The sequence below is a fragment of the Stegostoma tigrinum genome, chromosome 42 (genome assembly GCF_030684315.1).
Source record: "Stegostoma tigrinum isolate sSteTig4 chromosome 42, sSteTig4.hap1, whole genome shotgun sequence".
Classification (NCBI taxonomy): Eukaryota; Metazoa; Chordata; class Chondrichthyes; order Orectolobiformes; family Stegostomatidae; genus Stegostoma; species Stegostoma tigrinum.
The window spans coordinates 8,852,350-8,871,057 of record NC_081395.1 but is presented as its reverse complement, the minus strand read 5'-3'; the positions used below and the strand labels follow the sequence as shown (position 1 = coordinate 8,871,057).

At 44.6% G+C, this 18,708-nt stretch overlaps 2 protein-coding genes across 6 annotated transcripts in view; both read left to right on the top strand.

The window, feature by feature from the left end:
- Positions 1 to 2,095, top strand: part of LOC125449353 (centromere protein F-like) — a 44,309-nt gene extending 42,214 nt beyond the window's left edge. Inside the window, exon 16 of the mRNA XM_059641611.1 lies at positions 1,405 to 2,095. The gene's annotated coding sequence lies outside the window, so the exon portion shown is untranslated. The remainder of the gene's footprint in view (positions 1 to 1,404) is intronic.
- On the top strand, positions 2,091 to 14,566 carry LOC125449361 (RNA-binding protein 4-like). 5 transcript variants are annotated; one of them, XR_007246892.1, is made up of 4 exons: positions 2,091 to 2,306; positions 8,902 to 9,208; positions 12,952 to 14,070; positions 14,153 to 14,267. XR_007246892.1 is itself a non-coding variant. In XM_048525108.1 (4 exons), the coding sequence occupies exons 1-3, from the start codon at positions 2,202 to 2,204 to the stop codon at positions 13,524 to 13,526; spliced, it is 987 nt and encodes a 328-aa protein (XP_048381065.1). In that variant the 5' UTR covers positions 2,091 to 2,201; the 3' UTR covers positions 13,527 to 13,533; positions 14,153 to 14,266. The 5 variants fall into 5 exon arrangements, 4 of the variants coding, with proteins under 4 accessions (XP_048381065.1, XP_048381066.2, XP_059497595.1 ...); XM_048525108.1 differs by having other exon boundaries at positions 12,952 to 13,533; positions 14,153 to 14,266; XM_048525109.2 differs by lacking the exon at positions 12,952 to 14,070 and having other exon boundaries at positions 14,153 to 14,566.
- Positions 14,567 to 18,708: the final 4,142 nt, after the last annotated feature.

Below are 18,708 nucleotides of genomic sequence, written 5' to 3'. Positions count from 1 at the left end.
AACTCCTCAACTTCAAAAGTTGTAATGGCATTGAGGTTGTGATATCTGCCATGTCCTTCTTGCTCCTTCATTGTTAGGTGGAGAGGGTGAACCCACGGGTCTGACAGCCTTGCTAGATGTTCTGAGGGGCCGGGTATGTTTTGCTTCTCCCCTGTTTTGTGAGTTTGCTGCTTTCATTTGGACCATGTGCTCGTTCAGAACCGTTTCACTCCTTGAACTTTGTGTGTCATGGGACCTGACCTCACGCCGACCCAAGCATTTTACCCATGCAGGGCCATTCCTGTGGTTTCGACACCAAACTTTGTCCTGTGAAGTAAACAGTCCCGCATGCTCGGAGGAGTCTTCTGTCTGGCATTCGCACTTCTGATGGTGTGGGTGTCTCCGGGTTAAATCTAATCTTTCCTGACCCGGTGGGAGGGAGAGTGAAATGGCGTCAGCAACACCGTTGCTGGACACAAGACTCCACTAAGCGCGAGAGACAGTTTACTTCAGGGGCTGAAGTTTCTTGGAGGAACTGCGGGAATGTCCCTGCATGGGTAAGGGGCATGTTCGATGTGAGAGCCGGTCCAGTGACTTTGAATAGGTATGACAGTCCTGAACAAGCACGTGGACCATATAAAAGCTGCAAGCTTGCAGTGTGCAAGCAAAATGTGCTGTGCTCCTCGACGGCCTTTCCTACTGTTCTGGAACCTGAGAGTTCTCCCTGTCTCCAGATATTACAGAATCTGGGATGGACAGGGCACATATTACTGTCTCAACTCCTTTGGTGCCTGAAGAAGAAAATGAATTTCTTCTGAGACACTCTGGGCCCAAGAGGTGAACTACTGTGTGTTAAACATGCCACTATCAGAGTCAGAGTTGGAGGTACCTAACCTAGTGCTACAATGCCCCAGGACAAGCTACAAAAAAAAAGGCCAGGACTTGGAGAAGAAGCGGTGTTGTGATTGTAACGAGGTCAGTCAGTTGGACCTTTTTATAGACTATGGGTTCCTTGATTGGATCAGTTCAACAACCCCAATCAGGGAGCCCTGGCTGACAGATATGAACAGGAGTGACCTGGATCAGTGTCAAGGACTCCAGCTGTAACTGAAGTGTGACTTGGTCATGGGATACCACCCTCTCTGGAATTATTTCAGTCATAAGTGTGATATTTTGGACTGGCAATATTTTGAGTAAATGTGGGAAGTGGAGTTCTCGTTGCTGTCCTGAGTCAGTTATCATCAGCAATCATTTGCTGATGACTACCCACCTAGGAAATTCTCTGTCACTGATCATGGGTTTTGCTATTTCCCACAGAATTCAAAGAATTACAGATGCTGGAAATCAGAAACAAACAGAAATTGCAGAACTGTTCTGAAGAAGGGTTACTGGATCCAAAATGTTAACGTTGCTTTCTTTCCACAGATACTGCCTGACCTGCCAAGTTTTTCCAGTAATTTCTGTTTTACTTTGCGAAAGGATCACCGGACCTGAAACGTTAACTCTGCTTTTCTAGCAGCTTCTGTTTTTCTTTTGAGCTGTGTAACCTCTCACGTGGCAGATGAGCTGTATCTCATATCCCATATTTTCCAGGCGCATCTAAGAGTTGGACTTGGTCCTTTGTTTTGGATCGCTAATGAACCTCGGAGCTAATATATTGGAAAGTTGCTGTAATAGGGAATTTGATGTGTGAAAATTGGATGCTGCATTTTACAATGTGACTAGTTTTGTTTAAAAGACATAACAAAAGGTGGTGCTGAAGGAACAGGAAAGCTGACGTTTCGGATCGCGACCCTTCTTCGGAAAAAAAGCCTATTTAAAATTTGTTAAACATTGTTTTTTCAATGGTTGTGAAATGTTTCCGTGGGCTTTAGGGATGGGTTGGAAGAGGTGCTAGCTCAATGCAAATTCCAAACCTTCAAGACTTCTCGTCTACAAGGGGTGGCTAGCCAATCGAGATTGTCGCTAGGAGACGACGGACCAATCAGCGTTGGGGTTGGTGGACGAGTGACAAACCTGAAGCCCCATCAGAACCGTGACACTCGAGGAAAGGGCCAATCAGAGCGCTAGTGGGCGGGACATTCGCGTTATTCCAAGTACGCAGGAGCCGCCATCTTGGGAGGACCCGTTGGGTGGGCGGGACGGGGCTTTAATTTTAATTAAAAATTTTTTCGGCATTCATTAGACTGATTTTTTTCTTCTCGATTGAGAGAACAAAAAAAATGGTAAAAATATTTATCGGGAATCTGCCGCGCATTGCAACGAAAGAAGAGATTAAGGAGTTATTCGAGAAGTACGGCAAACTGACCGAGTGCGACATCATCAAGGTGAGGGGGAATTAACCGGATAAAGTAACTCATCTGAAAAACACAGTCTGAAGCCTGCGTCTGTTTTATAAACATGAGCGAACATTTTCTTTATTTTGAACTGCGGGGAAGAAATGAGGTGATGGACCAATGTCAATGCAAGGGTGTTACACTGAATTTCTTCCCCAGTCCCACTGAATGGGCGTCCATAGTCCTTGAGTCAACCCGTGGCACGCCTGCACCATTTCTGTGGAAACCTATAGTGGAGGGGAAGAAGAGAGAGCGAGAGGGACCCATTTCTCTGAAGATTCCCATTCTTTGTGGAGAGTTGTTCACCAATATTACAGTCCGAGTGTTATTATTTCCTCCCAGTCTGCCTCCAGCATTGGGCAGGAGATAATTGGATGAATGACTTCCATGACCAGTGATGCAAAGTCTACTGCTGTTGAGGCACTGAAGAATGCAATAGATTCTCGGCATTGGTTTCATGTTTGAGCTAGGTCACTTGCTTTAGAGACTTGAGCGTGAGAATCTAGACTGGTTCTCCAGTGCCATTACTGACAGTGTACTGTGCCCATCTTTCAGAAGAGTGGGTCGACCAAGATCTCGCTTGTGTTCTCCGGATGTGACCACTATTTTATAGATGATCAGTGAAAGTTATCCCCTGGTGATCTGAACGATATCTAGCCGGACATGGAAAACATTATTTGGCCTTTACCCCATTGCTTTTTGTAGGAGCTCCCTATATTGCAGAATTGGTTATCGTGTTTTTACATTACAATGACAATACCTCAGAACTACTTAATTGGCCAGAAAGTGCTTTGAGTTTACGACATTTATGAAGATTTTGACAAGGAAGTGAATGTGTAATAGCCAAGTTTGCAAATATCACCAAAATAAGTGGGAAGGCAAGTATTGAGGATGATGCTGAAGTGGGATACAGACAGTTTAAGTGAATTTTCAGTAAACTTGACGGAATATAATGTGGGAAAACCTTAGGTTATGCACTTTAGCACAAAGAATAGAGGAACTGAATGTTTAAATGAATAAATGCTGGAAAACTAAGGCACAGACGAATTTCAGAGTCCTCATGTAAATCACAAAAAGCTAACATACAAGTTCAGGTAATTGGAAAGGCAAATGGACTGTGATCTTTGTTTCAAAGAGATTAGAGTATAAAAAAGTTTTGCTAAATATAGAAGGCACTCGTTAGATGACAGCTGATGTACTATGAACAGTTTTGGGCTCCTTGTCAAAGATCTATTAGAAGATGATCTTGAAATTGACATTAGAACCATCAGGTTAAACTGTAAAGATCGGATGTGTTGAGAAACTCCAAAGGTGTTCTCCTTGAGAGAGGGATACTGGGATGTATTAAAGGTTTTATTGAGCATCTGAAACCTCCATAAGATCAAAAATGTAGGAGTCAAAGAAGGCTATCCAGCTCATCAAGTCTACTCTGCCGTTCACTAAGATTATGGATAATCTGACATTGTTAAAACTCCACTTTACTGATTTTTCTGCGTAACCCTGATTCTTTTGCTGATTAAAAATCTGTCCATCTCAGATTTGATTGCACTTAATGACTTAGCCTTGACAGACTTCTGTGGTAAAGAATTCCACATGTGCACGACCTTCTGAGAGAAGAATTTCTTCCTCATTTCTGTCTTAACTAGGTAGCTCCTTACTCTGAGATTATGCCTTCTGGTCTTTAGACTCACCAACATCAAGAAAAATGTCTCTGCCTCTACCCTCTGAAGGCCACTAAGAATCTTAAATGTTTCAATAAGTTCGCCTCTTATTCTTCTAAATTCCAATGAGTACAAACCCAACTACTCAAACTCTTCGTGTAAAATCCCTAATATCCCTAATATGCCGTCAACCAGGATGTCTTTCCTTAGATAAGGGAACCGAACTGTTCCCACTCTTATGAGTAGTGATCTAACAAATGTTTTATACAGTCTTCATATACAAGGCTCTAGTTAGGTCACACCTGGAATATTGTGAACAAATGGCTGTGAAAGTGTTTTGGCAATAGTACTGAAGACCTGTGCTCCATAACAGCTCATGTCTTTAGCTAAACTGTTCCAGCACAGCTACACCATTAACATCAACTCAGTAATTTGGGAATTGCCCAAGTATGCTAGTCCTCAAGAATTCGCACAAATTCAAGCCAACCACTTATTGTGGTGTCAGTTTTTTCTCAACCATCAGCATAGTGAATCTGCTCACTGACGTTGAATTTGGGTTCTGCCATGGCTGCTGTGCATCTAAATGCATAGTGTCGTTTGTCCAGATATGGATAAAGGAGCTGAATTCCGGAGGGGCAGTGAGAGAATCAAGAATGGAATGACTCAGAATGGAATAAAAGGGTGCCAGCAAAGCTGGATGCTCCACGAATTGGTTCCTGAGTCTGCACTTGGTCTCACCAATGTACAGGAGGCGTCATTGAGGGCAATGGATAGAGTAAACAAGGTTGGAGAACGTACAGGTGAACCCCTGTCTGATGTGGAAAGTTTGTTTTGCGTCTTGGATGGAGGTGTAGGGGGAAGTGTAGGACCACCTGTGTTTGCAGGGAACGGTACTGGGTGTGGTGAGTTTATTGGGGAGTGTGGAGCAGCTGAGGGAGTCGCAGAGTGACTATGAAAGGCAGATAGGAGTAGGGAGGGAAATACCTTGTTGAGTGGGGTTGGGTTGAACATGGCAGAAGTAGTTTTGATTGTTGAAGATCAATCATCTCTGTCATAGGACATCTGGGGGAAACATCCTTAGCCAAACCATCTTCAGGTTCTTCATGATGACATTCCCACCCTGTATCACTGGAGCTAGGGAATCAGAGTTTCCTCTAAAAATCTTTTTGTGGACTTTTGAGGTCTCTGCCTGTCAACAACAACTGGAACTGGGAGTCATTACTGCGATCTGCATCAGCACACCAGTTGCCATGTGTAGAACAGCACTGAATGTGCATAATCACCATGACCTGCAGAGGTTCAAGGTGACAGCTCACCGCTTCCTTCTCTAGGGCAATAAGGCAGCGGCAATAATGGCTGGTCTCATTAATGACACCCACACCATATCAATAAATTTTTTAAGAATCTTGCTTTAAATAAGGAGGTTTGGACAGTACTCCAGTTGTGGCCTCTCTGATGCTGTATACAATTGTAGAGAAACATCCCTACTTTTGTATTCCAATCTCCCTTCGATAAGTGACAATGTTCTGTTAGCCTTCCTAATCACTTTTTGCACGTATTAGCTGTACTATGTGATTCATCTCACAGATCATCCAGTTTCCTTTGTACCTCAGCATTCTGTAGCTCCTGCACTTAAATAATATGCTGCTTTTCTATTCCTGCATTAGTGTACAAGTTCATATTTTGCAATATTGTACATTATCTGTGGATTTTCTGTGTACTCACTTAACCTTTTGCTGACTCCTTATGTTCTCTTCACAACTTACATCCATATCAGCCATTGTATGATCAGCCAGTTTTACAGTCATATGCTTTATCCTAATTAATTAAATAACTAGTGCACAGTTGAGACCTCAGGACCAATCTCTTTGTTACTCTACTCATCATATCTTGCAGCGTGAAAATTATCCATATATCTCTGCTTTCTATTTCCTGTTGACTAACCAAACTTCTGACTACATTGTTGTGTTGCCACAATACCATAAGCTTTTTTTAGAGCAGTAATTCTGTGATGAACCTAATTGTTTTTAAGTTCTTCCCTCTCCTCTGTGTTCACCTCCAGATCCACAATTATTTGTGTCCTTTCCAATAAGGATAGATGTAAACTATCTGTTTGTTTGATCTGCTATTTCCATATTTCCCATTATTCCCAAGACTGGCCATCCATGAAACACTGTGGGCCATCAACAGCAACAGAATTGTACTCCACCACAATCTGTAACCTCATGGCCCGACATATCCCCCACTCAACCATTACCATCAAACCAGGGGATCAGCCCTGGTTCAATGAAGAGTGCAGGAGGGCGTACCTGAAGATGAGGTATCAACCTGGTGAAGCCACCAAACAGGACTACTGGCATGCCACACAGCAAAAGCAGCAAGTGATAGACAGAGCTAAGCGATCCCACAACCTCCAATGGATCGGATCTGAGCGCTGCAGTCCTGCCACATCCAGTGGTGAATGGTGATGGACAATTAAACGACTCATTGGAGGAGCAGGCTCCGCAAATATCCCCATCCTCAATGATGGAACAGCCCAGCACATCCGTGCAAAAGACAAGGCTGAAGTATTCGCAGCAATCTTTGGCCAGAAGTACCGAGTGCATGATCCATCTCGGCCTCCTCCAGTGGTCCCCACCATTACAGATACCAGTCTTCAGCCAATTCTGTTCATTCTACGTGATATCAAGAAATGATTGGAGACACTGGATACTGCAAAGGCCCTGACAACATATCCGTCAATAGTACTGAAGACTCCAGAACTCACTGCTCCCCTAGCTAAGCTGTTCCAGTACAGTTACAACACTGGTATCTACCTGACAATGTGGAAAATTGCCCAAGTATGTCCTGGACACACACAGCAGGAAAAATCCCACCCAGTCAGTCACCACCCCATCAGTTTCCTCTCGACCATCAGTAAAGTGATGGAAGGTGTCAGTAACAGTGCTATCAAGCAGCACCTGCTCAGCAATAACCTGCTCAGTGACGCCCAGTTTGGGTTCCGCCAGGACCACTCAGCTCCTGATCTTATTACAGCCTTGGTTCAAACATGGACAAAAGAGCTGAATTCCAGAGGTGAGGTGAGACTGACAGCCCTGACAGAGTGTGGCATCAAGGAGCCCTGACAAAACTGGAATCAATGGGTATCAGGGGACAAATGCTCCACTGGTTTGAATCATACCTGACACATAGGTAGATGGTCGTGGTTGTGGGAGATCAATCATCTCAGCTCCAGAACATCTCTGCAGGAGTTCCTCGGGGTAGTGTCTTAGGCCCAACCATCTTCAACTACCTCATCAATGACCTTCCCTCCATCATCAGGTCAGAATGGGGATGTTCACTGATGATTACGCAATGTTCAGCACCATTTGTGATTCCTCAGATTCTGAAGCAGTCCAACTTCATGTGCAACATGATCTGGACAATATCCAGGCTTGGGCTGACAAGTGACAAGTGACATTTGTGCCACACAAATGCCAGGCTATGACTGTCTCCAATAAGAGACAATCCAACCACTGCCCATTGACATTCAATGGTGTTGCCATCACTGAACACCCCACTATCAACACCCTGGGGGTTACCATTGACCAGAAACTCAACTGGACTCACCACATAAATACAGTTGTTACAAGAGCAGGCCAGAAGCTGCGAATGCTGCGGTGAATAATTCACCTCCTGACACTTCAAAGCCTGTCCACCATCTACAAGGCACAAGTCAGGAGTGTGGTGGAATACTCCCCACTTGCCTGAATGAGTGCAGCCCCATCAACACTAAAATGGTTTGATTCCAGCCTTGGGCAACTGTCTGTGTGGAGTTTGCACATGCTCCCCGTGTCTGCGTGGGTTTTCTCCAGGTGCTCTGGTTTCCTCCCACAGTCCAAAAATGTGCAGGCCAGGTAGATTGGCCATGCTAAATTGCCCGTACTGTTCAGGGGTGTGTGGGTTATAGGGGGATGGGTCTGGGTGGGCTCCAAGGGGCAGTGTGGACTTGTTGGGCCAAAGGGCCTGTTTCCACACTGCAGGGAATCTAATCTAATCTAAACACTCAAGAAGCTTGACACCATTCAGGACAAAGCAGCCCGCTTGATTGGCACCACATCCACAAACATTCACTCCCTCTACCACTGACGCTCAGTAGCAGCAGTGTGTACTATCTACAAAATGCACTGCAGAAGTTCACCAAAGATCCTCAGACAGCACCATCCAAACCCATGGCCACTTCCATCTAGAAGGACGAGGGCAGCAGATACATGTGAACATCACCACTTCCAAGCTCCCCTCCAAGCCTCTCACCATCTTGACTTAGAAATATTTTGCCGTTTCTTCACTGTCACAGGGTCAAAATCCTGGAATTCCCTCCCTAATAGCATTGTGGGTCAACCCATAGCAGGAAGAGGATTTGTGCTCGCTTTAGTTACTGTTTTCAAGTGCCGCTGAAATTCTTCCCGTTTTTGCTACATTTCTCTCTCACTCTTAATTTCTTCCACCTAGTTAATATTTTAGTCTGTCCTTACAGTTCTTGATATTCTGCACGGTCTTCTGATTTGCCACTCATCTGTGTAAATTGATATGCATTCCCTTTCAATTTGGTACTACCTTCAACTTTAATTAGTCACGGATGTTAAGTCCTTCCCTTTGGGCAGAGGTCTTTCTTTCTAATTGGAGTGTACCTCTTCTGAGCATTCTGAAGTATCTCCTTAAACAAGGAGTTTTGTCTTAATTTGTTGGAAGAGTGGAATTGGAGCTCTCAGTTTTTAGAGATATAGGGAAAAAAGCAAAGTTTAAGGAGGACTCTGTTAGATGTCCTGGTTCAAAAGATCATGGGAAGTGATGAGCTCATCATGCTGCTGTTCTCATACAGGGATAGCACAGGACTGGGTGGCAGGAAAAAATTAAAATGTCACCGCTTTTTTTTTGCTTGATAGAATTATGGCTTTGTGCACATGGAGGATAAAGAGGCAGCAGATGAAGCGATCAAGAACCTTCATCACCACAAACTGCACGGGCTTCCCATCAACGTCGAAGCCAGCAAGAGCAAGGTGAAGACCTCAACCAAGCTTCACGTCAGTAACGTTGGAGCCGAGTGCACGAACCAAGAGCTGCGGGCCAGGTTCGAAGAGTATGGGCCTGTCATCGAGTGTGACATTGTCAAGGACTATGCCTTCGTGCACATGGAGCGGGAGGAAGATGCCATGGAAGCCATCCGAGGCTTTGATGGCACTGAGTTTAAAGGTGAAATTGCTGTAGGGTAATGGGCGGGGACATGGTATCAGCTTGGGCACCAGTCGCATCAAGCAATGATACTGCCGCAGTACTGACTGTAGTATTCCCTGTCGCGGATGGCAAGTGGAACAACAGAGGCAGTAATTGACATCTTTTTGAAAAAGTGTTAGTTACTCTGCCCCTACCCAAATACCTGTACGGTAAAATACTAGGAGCTTCAAAAATTACCTGATCTTTGCACGTCCTGTTTCTAATCTCTCATCTACGTCCACACTTACTGATTTGTCGATGTTGCATCGTGTTGTTTTTAACTGGCTTCTGGTGAAGAATAGTGAGGTTCTGACCGTTGCATCATAAAAATCCTCATTCACATTCCAAGAATTTACTGATTGGACAAACTATTTGACTATATTCCTGACCTGGTGGGGTGAGGGATTTAAATCTACGTAGCTGCTGACCACTACCGAATGACCTCCCTTTCCCCTCCCCCAACATTTGGGAGTGGCACCTGTTGATCATTGAAAACAGAGTTGATACTTCCCACAGTTGTATTGATCGCCTGTAAGGGACTGACAGATGAATGAAGACCTACCTGTTTGAATGCTGCTGGTAGGTCTAGCATTCCTGAAGTGTGATTGGTTCTGCAGAACTTGCAGGTCTGCTAATTTCCCTAAATGAGTAGTATTGGGATCATTCATTGTACTTCCTTTCACATCAGTTAGTTTTCTAGTTCTGTTCTCACAGTGGTCAGGTGGTATTCATCTCACGTCTATTAACTGCATTTCAGGCTTTGTTTGAAAACTGTGTGGTGATCCTGAGTGCAGGGTCACTTTAGCAATGTCTGACTGCGTGTAAAGTGCTGCTGTCGAACTAACACGAGCTGGGCAGGAATCACCTGGTTGAGATAATGGTATTGAAAATGATCAGCATCCGTGTTACTGGACTAAGGATCTTGTCTGAAGGGCTTTGGTCGATTCCTTGCCTGTCTAGTGGAAGTTGCATCATCTTTGCTTGCTGGAGGGGTGATGGAAACAGACAACTGTAGAGTAGGTGATGTAGTGAGAGGAGGACTGGTTTCAGGTCTGTTTCCCAGCTCAAAAGCCCATTATCTCGACTTGGAGGTGAAACCAGCCATACAGGAGAAACATTGTACTCCAATAGAAGTTATTGCAATCAGGAGAACACTCATAATAGTGGAATTATCTACTTTTAAGAGAAAGCACTTACTGTTCGCAAGTTCTAGCAAATAATCAAAAAACTTGTTTAAGCTATAGCCCGGTTGCATTAGCTAGAGATGTGAAAAACCCATTCACTCCTAGATAAGTTACAATAGCTGAGCTGGAGAGACACTATATTTTAAATGGAAGATCGGCAATTTCACTAACGACTGCTGAGATTACTGTGCATCACTGGGATTGAATTTAAGTGCTGAGATTGCGTTAATGCTGTTGCCCATAGTGGTTTGTGGGCTGACAGCTGCTCTCCTGCTCATTTGCTGTCTATCTGTCTGTCTGAGATGGCAGTTCCAAAACCTGCTGCCACAAGAGTTGAACGAGGACTGTTTTTCAGCAGTGGGCTACTGGAGTTTGCAAGTGTGTTCTATTTGATGATGTAATGTGTGCATTAAAGGGGTAATTCAGCAATGCTGCAGTCCCAGTAATGCCGCACACAAGAAGAGTGCACAGACTAGAGTTGGAACTCTGGAAATTTGTCACTAATCCTTGGGCCGAACCCAGTGGAATGCACCATCATGGCTTTGCGCCAAGTGCCTCTGTTTCAGAGCAGCGTCTGAATCTGTAAAGTTGCCAGGCTCCTGTGAAGCAGGTTAGAACTTGGTCTTTTCCCAGTCAGTCCAATTTGAAAATAACACAGTGCTGCTGTCTGCACAGTTCAGAAGGTTTATAGAGAGAATGGCGAGTTGTAATGTCAAGTCGACCTCTTGTGTTCTCCTTCTTATCTTCCACGTTCTTAGTGATGTCATTGATGTTAATTCATGTCCATCTGCGACCAGAAGCCAATCACCAGGTGGTCGTTGAAGCAAAAATAACTCCTTTTTGTGCTCGAGTTTGTTCTGTATGAAATTCTTGCACCTGGGAGTGTTCTCAGCACTTGTCGCCTCATTAAATAAAAGCCAAAAGAACTGCTCTAAATCAGGAATAAAAACAAAGTTGCTGGAAAAGCTCAGCAGGTCTGGCAGCATCTGTGGAGGAGAAAACAGAGTTGACATTTCGGGTCCGGTGACCCTTCCTCAGAAGTCACTGGACCGTCCTCGTTAACTCTTGCTCAGATGCTGCCAGACCTGCTGAGCTTTTCCAGCAACTTTGTTCTTGTTGGCGAACAGTGTACCAACAACTTGAAGTTACTGTAAATGAATGTGGCCACAGAGATAGAAGGTTATGAAGCCAGACATTTGGAAGTTAGATCAATTCTGATTTGATGTATTGAGGGATAAGTCTGTCACTCTTGTGTTGAGCTCGAGGTGCTGTTTGCAGAAGGAACTAGTACCGGTTGCCTTTCCAAGTGGACATGGTGTAGAATTCTTGTGCGCTTGCTTTGGAGCTTCACCATAATCTGGTGTTCCCTGCAGCTGCATTTTTGCGTCGTTGCCAGCACGTGTTCCATCCTCCATCAATATGCTTTGGAGATGGGTGTGTGTTTGGAGACACTTTACACGCCTGGCCAAACTCATGCTGCTCTCTGTTGTGCATGGAAGTATCTTGTGCGGTTCCTTCCCACCATTCTGACATTCTTCGGAAGGATACCATTCAGCAGCACAGTCTGACCTGTCTGCTGCCTCCTTTGAGGAAACTTCATTATTTTGCTCCTTTTGTAAATTTGCCCCTTGTGTTTACTTTGGGGAACATTGATACTCTACACGGACCTCATTGAATTGAAAAGTGGTAAGAAGGTGAACTAACTGAATATCACATCTTGTGACATATGTTTTGGTTTCCTCACAGTCTGGCTGAACACCTGTCTGGTTTTACTTCATTCTCCACACTTAGTTGAGACAAATATGCAAAAAGGTATTTGTCTTAATGACCAGTAACTAGGGAAGTGTGCATCTCCATTGAGAAATGCTTTTTCATTTATAAGAATCAACAAAAAGGTTAACATCTTTGCTTTAAAGTGGTGTTTTCTGCCTGATGGTTACCGTGAGCTTGAGTCCCCTTCTGTGTCAGACCAGTGCACAGTGTCACCCAGCCACAGTTCTCAGCTGATGGAGAGAAGGGATACACATCTTTGGGTACTATCTCTGGTAACTGTGGTATTCAATCAATCTTTCCTCGACAAGGTTTTAAGGTCCGTCAGCATTGTAGCACTTAGGAAATCGCAGCTGTATTCTTGTGAGGAATTTTCACCCCTTTAGGGAGTAGGGGAATACCTTAAATGAGAAACTATCACTCTCTTTTTAAATGTGCAGTGTACAAAGCTAGTTTACAGTTTGTCCCCAGTACCAGCTATGGGTGTGTGCAAACTCTGTTCAGCCTCGTGCACAAAAACATTTATAGAATTGATGTCTGTCTTTCCCCACCAAACCCCTGATTCCCACTCTGTCCCAGCTAAACAATGGTTATTTCGACTCCCCATGACTCGACTTGCATCCTTTGGTAGCAGTTGAAACCGGAACTCCCGTCCCAACCCTTGCCACCTCTGCTCTGGGTTTAAACTGAACCACAGCAAGAGACCCGCATTTTTTTTTCCACAGAGAAGTGTCATTGAGCAAACTCTCTTGCGTCTTGTTTTCAAAGGCAAACGGATCCATGTCCAGCTGTCGAGGAGCCGGCTTCGGACACAACCTGGGATGGGCGAGAAAAATGGCTGTTACCGGTGCGGTAAAGAGGGCCACTGGTCTAAAGAATGCCCCAAAGATCGCGGCGGTTTTGATGGCGGATTCTCTTGCAACTACCCCCAACCTTACCCAACGCGGCCCATGTCAGCATACGGAGAGCGTCCTATGTATGATGAGCGGTATGGGATGGCTCACCACTACGAGACCTACCCGGCACAGCCATATGCGGCGACGGGAGACCCCTACTTTGATCAGCGGCCAACTCAGCTTGCACCTATAGGCACTGCGATGACCAATTGTGTCCCTGGCGGGTTAGATCCCTATGGGAGGCACCCAGTGCCGTCCTCACCCCTTCCCTATTACAGCCGGGATAGGAGCCCTCTGCGACGGATGCCCCTGGCCACCTCGAGCACCGGATATGGGTTTGATTACACACAAGTCAATGCGGCATCAATGTCCACTAGATCTCCATATGACATACCGAGCACAGTGGGGAATGCCTACATGGACCGTTCACGATACTCTATGTTTTGATCCAAAGGTGAGGCACTATCCTCTTTCCAACTGCAGGTGTGTGTCTGACATTGCAGGCGCTACTTCAGGCGGCTATTGCACAAGGAGCTTCAAGGCTCCTCTTCCTCTGCCCCCTTCCTCCCAGGATGGTTCAGGGTTGGCTGGGATTCCCAGTGTTATTTAGTAGGCTTCTGATGTGCTTCCATTAAGATTGATGTGTGGATTGGGACCAATTACACATTTTAATGGAAGGAAACCCGTGGAACCAGAGCTCCTCCATATGGAGGTGATGACCGCAGGTGATCGGGTGCACATTGACCTGAACAGCAGACTGCACCGTGATTGAAGTTGATACGTGCTTAGTGTATAACCAAAGTGCTAACAGAACCTCGTGCTCTTTATCTTTATATTGAACAGTTGTTTTTCTTTCTCTGCTGCCGAGGATCTCAGTTCTTTGTGCATTAGCCACTGAATGTCTCTGAGTCTGTTATCGACGTGGCTCGTGTAGGACAGGGTGAAATGGCTGCATATTTCAGGGTGGTCGATTTCAGGCTACAAACTCGAGGTGAGATGTGTGCCTCTTATTTAACATATATATTTAAAGAAATCAAAATTGACATCCGTGTGTGCTTTTTTGTTTCTTACAGGAATGATTAAGTATCCCCCTGATGAGAGTCGGGTACCCCCAGTATACGTGCAAATCTTCGGGTTGTGCAGGACGCGTACATCAGCGGGATATAGTGCAAAGGACGTTTGGTGCGATACCCCACCCCTAATTTTTTTTTTAGAAGTACTTACAGAAGTAAAGTAAAACTCAGTTCTAGACACAGGCTCACTGTATTCCCAGTGAGCAATGGCCAAACCCTGCCCCTCTCCTGCTTTCTCTGAAAACCGGGCTTGTTCTGCGTGTTCTGTTTTTTAGTCGTAACGATTCTTTGTGCTGGTCAGGAGTACATTGCGCCTCTGTCAGCAGTAGAAAATTTACCCTCTCCTTTTTTTTAAGTTCATGCATTTTCTTGTATTGAAAACTAATACAATAAATACCAGGTGTTTCACATTCAGTTCTTGACTCTGAGTTGCTGCTTTGCGTTTGGTCCCTTTCTTCTTGAAATGGTGTGAGACTTGGGGTGCAGTTTTTCTGCCTAACGAGAGGTAGCTTGAGGCTGTTTTATCAAGGTTAGCTGCTTGCCCAGTTTAGCACTTTGCTTGTTCTGTGTTAAATTAGTTAATGCCTGCCACTCGCTCATTTTTCTTGGTTTTGTCACCTGAGCTGAGATGTGTGAACCTTGATTGGGATATTTGGGGTTAAAAACCTAGCACTATATCAAGATTGTGAATTGAGCTGCAGTGAGATTCTAGTCTTGAATATGGCTTATGATACTTTGGGCTATGGATCCTTGCTGGATATCTCCCAGAATTATATACTAAATAATGTTCAAGGACGCATCTGGCATGGTGTGGGCAGCAATAAAGATTAAATCATTGCATTTTACTGAGTTAACAGGGCAATGAGGGGGAAATTTTATCTCTTGTCTGACCTGAAAGTGCTGATACTGCCACCATTGTGTAAAGATGAGTATCCAAGGTCCTGTGCACTGCTAAGACCACATTCTCAGGATGATCTACCTCATTTGGAGGAATTGCTGTAGCCTCTCTAAATACTGCACCTTTGACTGCTATCAGATAAGTTTAGATGTGTGTTTATTTCCTCCCCTGACTTGCTGATCTCACTTGCCAAGTCCTCAATTAAGCAGTGAAGAGTTACTGAAACAGGGCTTTCATGTGTGTTATTTGTACAGTGTGTAAACCAATGGATAATTGATAGATACCTTCGTTAGTTGAATTGTCCCTCTGTCTGGCATTCCCTGAACAGTCACCTACACATAAACAAAGTGTGCTGAAAATTGGATATCCAGGAGAAATGTTGCTTGAATCAACACACTAATCTACGGGTAATGTGTTCCAGCCGCTTACTGGCAGACTAGGATTGATTTAAGCGTTTCTGGCACAACATGAGATGGACCTGTTTAGTTTGAAGTTGTTTGGTATCCTTTTGTCTGATGTGTTGTGACGGTGATCGTGTGCTTTTTGCAATGGGCCTAAATGCAACTCCAGACTACAGCGAAGTGTTTGACTCTTAGCAGCCCTCAGAGATGGCCTAATCATCTCAAGGGGCAATTAGGGATGGGAAACAAGTATCTTGTCAGTGACACTGGCAATCCATGAAATCCATGAAGAGAAATATAGCATTTAATAACAATTTTAAATTAAAATTCAACTCATATGTTGCTCTTTGCTACAAAGCTCTTGTCTTCAATGTTACAAATGGACTGTGTATGTTCATGATATTTGAGCAGTCAGCAGATTTCTTCTTGGATTTCCTGAATGAAGATAGACACTTTGTCCTGCCATCGGTCAGATGTTTTGACAAACAAATTTCTAGATGGGGAAAGAGTTAGAAGTTTTGATGAGAACAGTTTGGTTTTACTGTGATTCTTTGTGTTGTATTCCAGAGTGTAGAGGACAAAAGGAGCTCGCAATGACTTACTGAGTTATAACATCAGTTCACTATCCCAAAGACTTCAGCAACAATCAGTAAAGTAATTTGAACTGTATTGATTATCATGAGGTAACTATCATTAGGTAGATGGTTGGTTGCAGCAAGATGTATGTTGAGGGAGGCCTATTTAGCCAGGACAGCTGAGGTTTGAATAAAGCTTACCAGGCTGAATTTTCGACTCTCCCAACTCAGCTCGAACAAAAGCCTCTCTTCTAGCCAAAGCCCCTCCCATCCTATCATCCTTTGAAGCGGTCTCCTGGCCAGGCACTTTCAAAATACCAAACTTAATCCTGCATTCAGGCTACATTTATTTGCCATGATAAGTGGGACTCTCAAGCAAGTATTGCGCATCCTCAGTTTAAGGGGGCAGTGGCCTATGGTATTATCACTAGAACTATTAATCCACAGACTTAGGTAATATTATGGGGATCTGGCAGACAGTGGAATTTGAATTTTTAAAAAATCTGGAGTTAAGAGTCTAACGATGGCCATGAAAATCATTGTCACAAAAACCCCATCTGGTTCTCTGATGTCCTTTAAGGAAGGGAACTGTTGTCCTTACCTAGTCTGGCCTACATGTGGCTCCAGACCCACAACAAAATAATTAAATTTTCTGGGCATTTGGGGATGGCATTAAATGCTTTCATAGCCAGTGATGCCCACATCCTGTGATTCAATAAAAAGAACTACTTTCCCTTTAAGAAGCTGGTGTTGAGATGTGTCTTGAACTGTTGCAGCTGTTGGTTTTGAGAAGGGCAACTACAGTGCTGTTAAGAAAGGGAGTTGCAGTAATTTGACCCAGCAACAATATGGTTCAACGTTGGGATGGTGTTTGGCTTTGTGGGAAATTTGCAGCTAATTATGATCCCATAGATTTTGTTGTTGTTGGCCTGTAGGTGGTGAATGTTTCTGGTTTGGAAGGTGGTGTTGAAAGAGCCTGGACGAGTTGTTGCTGGCCTGTAGGTGGTGAATGTTTCTGGTTTGGAAGGTGGTGTTGAAAGAGCCTGGACGAGTTGTTGCTGGCCTGTAGGTGGTGAATGTTTCTGGTTTGGAAGGTGGTGTTGAAAGAGCCTGGACGAGTTGTTGCTGGCCTGTAGGTGGTGAATGTTTCTGGTTTGGAAGGTGGTGTTGAAAGAGCCTGGACGAGTTGTTGCTGGCCTGTAGGTGGTGAATGTTTCTGGTTTGGAAGGTGGTGTTGAAAGAGCCTGGACGAGTTGTTGCTGGCCTGTAGGTGGTGAATGTTTCTGGTTTGGAAGGTGGTGTTGAAAGAGCCTGGACGAGTTGTTGCTGGCCTGTAGGTGGTGAATGTTTCTGGTTTGGAAGGTGGTGTTGAAAGAGCCTGGACGAGTTGTTGCTGGCCTGTAGGTGGTGAATGTTTCTGGTTTGGAAGGTGGTGTTGAAAGAGCCTGGACGAGTTGTTGCTGGCCTGTAGGTGGTGAATGTTTCTGGTTGCAGTATCTCTTGTTGTGACATACATTGCTGCCTGTCTGCATTGGTAGTGGATGGAGTGAATATTAGATGAGTTGCCAGTCAAGCTCGCTGCTTTTTCCTGAATGGTATTGGAGTTTCACAAGCATTGTTGGAGTACTGCTCATCCAAGAAATAAAGTGTATTGCATAACATTAATGGCTCAGCGATGGTGAACAGGCTTTGAAGGCTCAGGAGGGCATTACTCACTGCAAAATTCCCAGCATGTCGCCTGCACTTGTAGGTGTGATTTTTACATAGCTGTTTCTGTTTAGTTTCTGGTCAAGGGTGTTGATAATGGGGGATTCAGAAATGCTAATACTGTCGATTGTCGGGAGCAATGGTTGGATTGTCACTTGCTGGAAGTGGTCATTGCTCTGTACTTGTGTAGCACACGCGTTATTTGCCATTTACCACCCTACGTCTGGATGTTGTCAGGGCCTAGCCGTGTTTGGATACACACAGCTTGAGTATCATGAATGGTGGTGAAAATCGTGCAATCATCAGTGAATGTTGCTGCCTTAGACCTTATCATGGAGTGACAATCATTGACAAAGCAGCTGAAGATGGTTGACCATGGGGCACTTCCCTAAAGAACTACTGCAATGGTAAACTGTGGCTGAGATGATTGACTTCCAGCAGCCACAGACAACATCCTTCGCGCTAAATATCACTCCATGGAGAGTTCCCTCCATGATACACAGTGACTCCAGTTTTGCCTGGGCTCTTTGGCACCAAACTTGGTAAAGTGGCTTATTGATGTCAAGGGCAGAAGCTGTGATCGCACCTCAGCAGTTGTCTTATCCAGATTTGTACAAAGGTTGCAGAGGTCAGGAACCGTGTGCTGTCAGAGGAGCAACAAAGTCGACGTTTTGGGTTTGCACCCTTCATCAGGACCTTTGAAGGATGTAAACCTGAAACCTCATCTTTCCTACTCTTCTGCTGCTACCTGACCTTCTGCGTTCCTCTAGCTCCACACTGTATAGACTCTGACTAGAGCATCTGCAGTTCTTGTTATCTCACAGGAACTGTGTGGGCCAGGTGGAACCCACACTGACTGTATTTGAGCAATTTACTGCTGACAATTTCAATTACTTTGATGATTGGGGGTAGGCTGGTGGCACTGTAATTTTCTGGATTGCATTTCTCCTGCGGTTTTCTCGAAATGGCGTACCT

What these genes read in the sequence shown, in the direction of transcription:
- LOC125449361 (XM_059641612.1), top strand. Translation starts at nt 2,202, where the DNA reads ATGGTAAAAATATTTATCGGGAATCTGCCGCGCATTGCAACGAAAGAA. An exon ending in CCGAGTGCGACATCATCAAG is followed by an intron (nt 2,307 to 8,901) that starts GTGAGGGGGAAT and finishes TTTGCTTGATAG; the next exon opens with AATTATGGCTTTGTGCACAT. An exon ending in TGATGGCACTGAGTTTAAAG is followed by an intron (nt 9,209 to 12,951) that starts GTGAAATTGCTG and finishes TTGTTTTCAAAG; the next exon opens with GCAAACGGATCCATGTCCAG.